Source organism: Procambarus clarkii, chromosome 6, assembly GCF_040958095.1.
Source record: "Procambarus clarkii isolate CNS0578487 chromosome 6, FALCON_Pclarkii_2.0, whole genome shotgun sequence".
Taxonomy (NCBI): Eukaryota; Metazoa; Arthropoda; class Malacostraca; order Decapoda; family Cambaridae; genus Procambarus; species Procambarus clarkii.
Genome location: NC_091155.1, coordinates 2,220,994 through 2,229,320, shown reverse-complemented (window position 1 = coordinate 2,229,320; position 8,327 = coordinate 2,220,994). Strand labels below are relative to the sequence as shown.

Below are 8,327 nucleotides of genomic sequence, written 5' to 3'. Positions count from 1 at the left end.
CTTTCAGCAAATGTTTCAGGTACAGAGGCATTTCCTTTCAATGTAACATTCCCACCTTCCCTTTGGATGATAATCTGATGCTCGGTCTCTTTATTTTTCTCTGTGAGGGATTTGATCTCCTCCCTTGCTGATGTCAGCTTACTTTGCAGGTTGTTAATTGTAATCCTCATTTCATGTATCTCCCTCCTGAATTCCTCCAGAACTTGGGTTAACATTTCCTTCGTTTGGTCACTTTGGGTATTCCCTGTGTCCCTGTTGCGTCCTCCTGCCATTTTGTCCCTAGAAAGAGAGAGAGCAAGAGAGAGATAGAGAGCAAGAGAGAGAGAGAGAGAGCAAGAGAGAGAGAGAGAGAGAGAGAGAGAGAGAGAGAGAGAGAGAGAGATGAGAGAGAGAGAGAGAGATAGAGAGAAATAGAGAGAGAGAGAGAGAGCAAGAGAGAGAGAGAGAGAGAGAGAGAGAGAGAGAGAGAGAGAGAGAGAGAGAGAGAGAGAGAGAGAGAGAGAGAGAGAGGAGCAAGAGAGAGAGAGAGAGCAAGAGAGAGAGAGAGAGAGAGAGAGAGAGAGAGAGAGAGAGAGAGAGAGAGAGAGAGAGAGAGAGAGAGAGAGAGAGAGAGAAGAGAGAGAGAGAGAGAGAGAGAGAGAGAGAGAGAGAGAGAGAGAGAGAGAGAGAGAGGAGAGAGAACAGAGAAAACGTGTGTGTGCGCGTGTGATGGGGGTTAAGAGGAGGTGGGTGAGGTGTTGTCTTCAGACTATGGCAGGTAAGAGTGGATTATGAGTGAGGTTTTATCCCCTTTCTATGATAGGTGTTAATCCCTTCCAGCCTGACTGGATGTGGATTATGAGCGAGGTTTTATCCCCTTTATATGATAAGTGTTAATCCCTTCCAGCCTGACTGAACGTATGTGTGTGTGCGTGCGTGTGCGTGTTTGTTTTTGCATGTGTGTGCGTGCGTACTTGCAAACGTACGTAATTACCTAAGTGTAGTTACAGGATGAGATCTATGCTCGAAGTGTCCCGTCTTCCCAGCACTCTTTGTCATATAACGCTTTGAAACTACTGACGGTTTTGGCCTCCACCACCGTCTCACCTAACTTGTTCCAACCGTCTACCACTCTGTTTGTGAAAGTGAATTTTCTTATATTTCTTCTGCATCTGTGTTTAGCTAGTTTAAATCTATGACCTCTTGTTCTTAAAGTTCCAGGTCTCAGAAAATCATCCCTATCGATTTTATCAATTCCTGTTACTATTTTGTATGTAGTGATCATATCACTTCCTTTTCTTCTGTCTTCTAGTTTTAGCATATTTAATGCCTCTAACCTTTCCTCGTAGCTCTTGCCCTTCAGTTCTGGGAGCCACTTAGTAGCGTGTCTTTGCACCTTTTCCAGTTTGTTGATGTGCTTCTTAAGATATGGGCACCACACAACCGCTGCATATTCTAGCTTTGGCCTAACAAAAGTCGTGAACAATTCATTTAGTATATCGCCATCCATGTATTTAAAAGCAATTCTGAAGTTAGAAAGCGTTGCATAGGCTCCTCGCACAATATTCTTTATGTGGTCCTCAGGTGATAGTTTTCTATCTAGAACCACCCCTATATCTCTTTCTTTATCAGAATTCTTTAAAGATTTCTCACATAATATATAGGTTGTGTGGGGTCAATGTTCTCCTATTCCACATTCCATAACATGGCATTTATTAACATTAAATTCATTTGCCAAGTGGTGCTCCATGTACTTATTTGGTCCAAGTCATCTTGAAGGGCATGACAATCCTCTAAGTTTCTTATCCTGCCTATTATCTTAGCATCATCAGCAAACATGTTCATATAATTCTGTATACCAACTGGTAGATCATTTATGTAGTCAATAAACATCACTGGTGCAAGAACTGAACCCTGTGGTACTCCACTTGTGACATTTCTCCAGTCCGATAAATTGCCTCTGATCACTGCCCTCATTTTTCTATCAGTCAAAATTTTTTTTATCCCTGTTAGAAGCATACCTCTCACCTCTCCAATATTTTCCAGTTTCCAGAACAACCTCTTATGTGAAACTCTGTCGAAAGCCTTTTTTAGGTCCAGATAGATGCAGTCAACCCAACCATCTCTTTCCTGTAATATCTCTGTGGCTCGATCATAGAAACTGAGTAAATTCGATACACAGGATCTTCCAGATCGAAAACCATACTGTCTGTCTGATATTATATCATTTCTCTCCAGGTGTTCTACCCATTTAGTTTTAATTATTTTTTCCAATATTTTGACTATTACACTTGTCAATGATACAGGTCTATAATTAAGGGAGTCTTCCCTGCTTCTACTTTTGTAGATTGGAACTATGTTAGCCTTTTTCCACACATCAGCTACAACTCCTGTAAACAGGGATGCCTGAAAAATCAGTTGAAGTGGAATGCTGAGCTCATTCTGTCAGAACCCATGGTGAAACCCCATCTGGACCAACTGCTTTGTTCTTATTTAGCTCCTTGAGCATTTTTTCCACTTCGTCTCTAGACACCTCGATGTGCTCTATGTTGTTCTCTGGAATTCTTATTGTATCTGGTTCCCTGAAGATTTTATTTTGTACAAACACACTTTGGAACTTTTCGTTTAGTGTTTCACACATTTCCTTTTCATTTTCCGTGAATCTATTTCCCATTTTCAACCTCTGAATATTATCCTTTACCTGCAATTTGGTGTTTATGAATTTATAGAATAGACCTGGTTCTGTTTTACATTTGTCTGCAATCCCTTTTTCAAAATTTCTTTCTGCCTCTCTCCTCACTGCCATGTAGTGGTTTCTCACATCTTTGAATCACTGGTATGTTTGGGGGTTTGGCCTCTTCCTGTATTGATTCCATTTTTGTGTCTTTTGGTCTCTGGCCCTCTCGCAATTTCTGTTGAACCAATCCTGTTTCCTAGTTCTGCATCTCTGTTTTGGAATAAATTTTTTTGTGCCTTTATCATATATTTCACAAAACTTGACATACATCTCATTCACTTCCTTGCCTAGCAACAAGCCTAGCAACAACGCACAACGTTTGTGTGCGTGCATGCGTGTGTGCGTGCGTGTATTATGGGGGTCCCATAAAATGTCAACCTGTACCCAAAATGAGCCACTTTGACATTTTAAATGTATATGATATACTGAACAAGAATTAGATAATATTTTATCTCACTCTGCACACCTGAATAATTGACCAGAGAGGGGTACCTACCTGTCAGCCTCCCGCTCACACAACCAGGTGAATAATTACGATGCTGGATGACGAAGTGATCCATCGTCGCCTCCCACGTGGTGATTCACTAATCCAGTAGATTGATGATGGCGGTTCTTCTCTATCTAACACAAATCTCTGGAGTCAGTCACTGTATCGGTACACACCGATACACTGTTGTGTTACAGTTCACCAATTCACTGTACCACTGATCACTTGACCCAATATGTAAACAAAGCCTCGTGGGCCCTCCCACGTGGCCTGTCTGGTGAATTCACTGTTTAACACAAAGTTCTAGTGACAGCACTGTATTTTTTCTTTCCTATTCGCGGCGGTTATACGCTTTATGATACTCCTAGATCTGTGATCTGTCACTGCAGCCTTAATTAACCCAAAAATATTGGTGTTTATTGTAGCGTGTGACCCCAGCGACCCTCCCTCCGCGGCTGGCTCAACTGAATTTGTATCACCCACTGTGCGTGTGTGTGTGTGTGTACTCACCTAGTTATGTTTGCGGGGGCTGAGCTCTGGCTCTTTGGTCCCGCCTCTCAACTGTCAATCAACAGGTGTACAGATTCCTGAAACCTATTGGGCACTATCATATCTATACTTGAATGTGTACACTTGTGTGTGTGTGTGTATGTGTGTGTGTGTGTGTGTGTGTGTGTGTGTGTGTGTGTGTGTGTGTGTGTGTGTGTGTGTTTGTGTGTGTGATATAATGACTTGCCTTGTTCTAACGTAAATTAATAGATTGTGTATTGACAGCCACAACGACCTGCCGTGGAACATCAGGAAGTTCATGCACAACAAACTTCACAGCTTCAACTTCACCGCCCACCTCCAGACGCTGCGCCCGTGGTCACGGTCCTCCTGGTCCCACACTGACTTGCCCAGACTACGGCAGGGTATGGTGGGTGCACAGGTGAGTGTGTGTGTGTGGGGGGCGTGTAGGTGTGTGTGTATGGGGGGCGTGTAGGTGTGAGTGTGTGTGGGGCGTGTAGGTGTGTGTGGCGTGTGGGGGCGTGTAGGTGTGTGTGTGTGGGGGGCGTGTAGGTGTGTGTGGAGTGTGTGGCGTGTAGGTGAGTGTGTTGCATGTAGGCGAGTGTGTTGCGTGTAGGTGAGTGTGTGTGTTGCGTGCAGGTGAGTGTGTGTGTGTGTGTGTGTGGCGTGTGTTGCATGTAGGTGAGAGTGTTTGTAGCGTGCAGGTGAGTGTGAGGCGTGTAGATGAGTGTGTGTGTGTGTGGCGTATGTTGCGTGTAGGTGAGTGTGTTTGTAGCGTGCTGGTGAGTGTGTGGCGTGCAGGTGAGTGTGTGGCGTGCAGGTGAGTGTGTTGCGTGTAGGTGAGTGTTTGTAGCGTGCTGGTGAGTGTGTGGCGTGCAGGTGAGTGTGTGGCGTGCAGGTGAGTGTGTTGCGTGTAGGTGAGTGTTTGTAGCGTGCTGGTGAGTGTGTGGCGTGCAGGTGAGTGTGTTGCGTGTAGGTGAGTGTTTGTAGCGTGCAGGTGAGTGTGTGGCGTGCAGGTGAGTGTGTGGCGTGCAGGTGAGTGTGTTGCGTGTAGGTGAGTGTTTGTAGCGTGCAGGTGAGTGTGTGTGTGTGTGGCGTTTAGGTACTTGCCTAGTTGTACACACCTAGTTGTGCTTGCAGGGGTTGAACTCTGGCTCTTTGGTCCCGCCTCTCAACTGTCAATCAACTGGTGTACAGATTCCTGAGCCTATTGGGCTCTATCATATATACACCTGAAACTGTGTATGGAGTCAGCCTCCACCACATCACTTCCTAATGCATATCATTTGTCAACCACTCTGACGCTAAAAAAGTTATTTCTAATATCTCTGTGGCTCATTTGGGCACTTGCTCTCTCCTCCCTCTCTCTCTCCCTCCCTCCTCTCTCTCCATCTCCCCCCCCCCCTCCCCCTCTACTTTCTTCTAACTTCAATGGAAGGGTCGGATCACAGGTTTCCACCTGTGTCCCCTTGTGCGTGTGCCCCTTGTGTTAAATAACCTGTCTTTATCTACCCTATCAATTTCCTTCAGAATCTTGAATGTGGTGATCATGTCCCCCCTAACTTATCTGTCTTCTAGCGAAGTAAGGTTTAATTCCCGTAGTCTCTCCTCATAGCTCATACCTCTCAGCTCGGGTACTAATCTGGTGGCAAACCTTTGAACCTTTTCCAGTTTAGTCTTATCCTTGACTAGATATGGACTCCATGCTGGGGCTGCATACTCCAGGATTGGCCTGACATATGTGGTATACAAAGTTCTGAATGATTCTTTACACAAGTTTCTGAATGCCGTTCGCATGTTGGCCAGCCTGTCATATGCCGCTGATGTTATCCTCTTGATATGTGCTGCAGGAGACAGGTCTGGCGTGATATCAACCCCTAAGTCTTTTTCTTTCTCTGACTCCTGAAAAATTTCCTCTCCCAGATGATATCTTGTATCTGGCCTCCTGCTCCCTACACCTATCTTCATTACATTTCATTTGGTTGGGTTAAACTCTAACAACCATTTGTTCGACAATTCCTTCAGCTTGTCTAGGTCTTCTTGAAGCCTCAAACAGTCCTCTTCTGTTTTAATCCTTCTCATAATTTTGGCATCGTCCGCAAACATTGAGAGAAATGAATCGATACCCTCCGGGAGATCATTTACATATATCAGGAACAAGATAGGACCGAGTACAGAGCCCTGTGGGACTCCACTGGTGACTTCACGCCAATCGGAGGTCTCACCCCTCACAGTAACTCTCAGCTTCCAATTGCTTAGAAACTCCCTTATCCACTGGAGCACCTTACCAGCTACACCTGCCTGTCTCTCCTGCTTATGTACCAGTCTCTTATGCGGTACTGTGTCAAAGGCTTTCCGACAAACCAAGAAAACGAAGCTCGGGTCCAAACCAAGTCCGCCCAGCCCTCTCTTTCTTGCTTAATGTTTGTCACCTGATCGTAGAATTCTATTAAGCCAGTCAGGCAAGATTTACTCTCCCTGAACCCATGTTTGCAATTTGTCACGAAGTCTCTTCTCTCCAGATGTATTACCAGGTTTTTTCTCACGATCTTCTCCATCACCTTGCATGGTATACAAGTCAAGAACACTGGCCTGTAGTTCAGTGCCTCTTGCCTGTCGCCCTTTTTGTATATTGGGACCACATTCGCCGTCTTCCATATTTCTGGTAGGTCTCCCGTCTCCTGTGACATACTATGCACTAAGGAGAGTGGCAAGCAAAGTGCCTCTGCACACTCTTTCAGTACCCATGGTGAGATCCCGTCTGGACCAACAGCCTTTCTAACATCCAGATCCAGCAGGTGTCTCTTGACCTCCTCTCTCGTAATTTCGAACTCTTCCAAGGCCGCCTGGTTTACCTCCCTTTCTCCTAGCTCAGTGACCTCACCTTGTTCTATTGTGAAGACCTCCTGGAACCTCTTGTTGAGTTCTTCACAGACCCCTTTGTCATTCTCTGTATACCTGTCCTCGCCTGTTCTAAGTTTCAATACCTGTTCTTTCACTGTTGTTTTCCTTCTGATGTGACTGTGGAGTAGCTTTGGTTCGGTCTTGGCTTTGTTTGCTATATCATTTTCAAAACTTTTCTCTGCTTCTCTTCTCACCCTGACGTACTCATTCCTGTGTCTCTGGTATCTCTCTCTGCTTTCTGGTGTTCCATTATTCCGGAAGTTCCTCCACGCCCTTTTGTTCAGTTTCTTCGCTTCCATACATGCCCTATTATACCATGGATTCTTCTGTTGCTTCTCGGATTTTTCCCTTTGGGCCGGGATGAACCTGTTTACTGCCTCCTGACAATTTTGGGTAACATAGTCCATCATACCCTGTATAGACTTATCTCTGAGGTCTGTGTCTCAAGGTATTTCCCATAGGAAACTTCTCATTTGTTCATAATTCCCCTTTTGGTATGCCAGCCTTTTGATTCCTAGTTCTGTTTTTTGGGGAGATAATTCCTAGCTCTACCAGGTACTCAAAGTTCAATACACTGTGGTCACTCATTCCCAAGGAAGCTTCCATCTTAACTTCCCTTATATCCCACTCGTTTAGGGTAAATATCAAATCAAGCATTGCTGGTTCATCTTCTCCTCTCATTCTTGTTGGTTCCTTGATGTGCTGGCTTAGAAAGTTTCTTGTTGCCACGTCCAGCAGCTTAGCTCTCCATGTTTCTGGTCCTCCATGCGGGTCTCTGTTCTCCCAATCTATCTTCCCATAGTTGAAGTCTCCCATAATTAGTAGTCCAGATCCATTCCTGCAAGCAACAGAAGCTGCTCTCTCTATTATGTTAATGGTGGCCATGTTGTTTCTATCATATTCCTGTCTGGGTCTTCTGTCATTTGGTGGTGGATTATATATGACTACGACTATAATTTTTCCCCTCCATTTGTTATGGTACCTGCTATGTAGTCACTGAAACCTTCACAGCCCTGAATAACCATCTCCTCAAAATTCCAGCCTTTTCTTACCAGCAGAGCTACACCACCACCACCTCTTCCTTCCCTCTCTTTCCTCATAACATAATAGTCCTGTGGGAACACTGCGTTTGTTATCGTTTTCGTTAGCTTTGTTTCTGTGAAGGTTATTATGTCTGGGTTTTCCTCCAGTACCCGTTCTCGAAGCTCATTTGCTTTATTTGTAATTCCATCTATGTTAGTGCACATTGCTTTGAGGCTCACTTTCTTCTGTCCCTTCTCAAATCGCCTCCTTGGTGAGTGTTCTGCTGGTGGGGGAAGCTGTTCCATGGGTGTGAGGACCTGTGAGGTGGATAACAGGGTCTCAGAGGATACTGGGATGAGGGGCGGGGGATCCAGTGAAGGGGGAGGGACAGGGAGGGTATGGGGTGAAAGGGGAGGGAGTACAGGAAGGGAAGGGGGGGAGGGAGGACTCGGCAGGAGGAGGGGAGGGGTAGAAGGGTGAGGATAGGGTGTGGGGGAGGGAGATTTGGCTGAACATTTGAGTGGGGTCAGGGAGGGTTTGGGGTATGGGGTTTTCTATGCAGAGGAGGGTGGCGGGGTTGTTCTCCCCTCTGGTGTTACTGGGTAGCTGGTTGTGGGTTCCCCCCTCGCCTCTGGGGGTGTTGTGTTGGGAGCTGTGACTTCTTGGTTTTCCACTCTCGCCCTACGC

At 45.5% G+C, this 8,327-nt stretch overlaps 1 protein-coding gene across 1 annotated transcript in view; it reads left to right on the top strand.

The window, feature by feature from the left end:
• The first annotated feature begins 3,319 nt into the window (after nucleotides 1-3,319).
• Nucleotides 3,320-8,327, top strand: part of LOC123754172 (dipeptidase 1) — a 279,527-nt gene continuing 274,519 nt past the window's right edge. Inside the window, exons 1-2 of the mRNA XM_069309114.1 lie at nucleotides 3,320-3,414; nucleotides 3,963-4,134. Coding sequence (XP_069165215.1) covers nucleotides 3,320-3,414; nucleotides 3,963-4,134 — 267 coding nt within the window. The remainder of the gene's footprint in view (nucleotides 3,415-3,962; nucleotides 4,135-8,327) is intronic.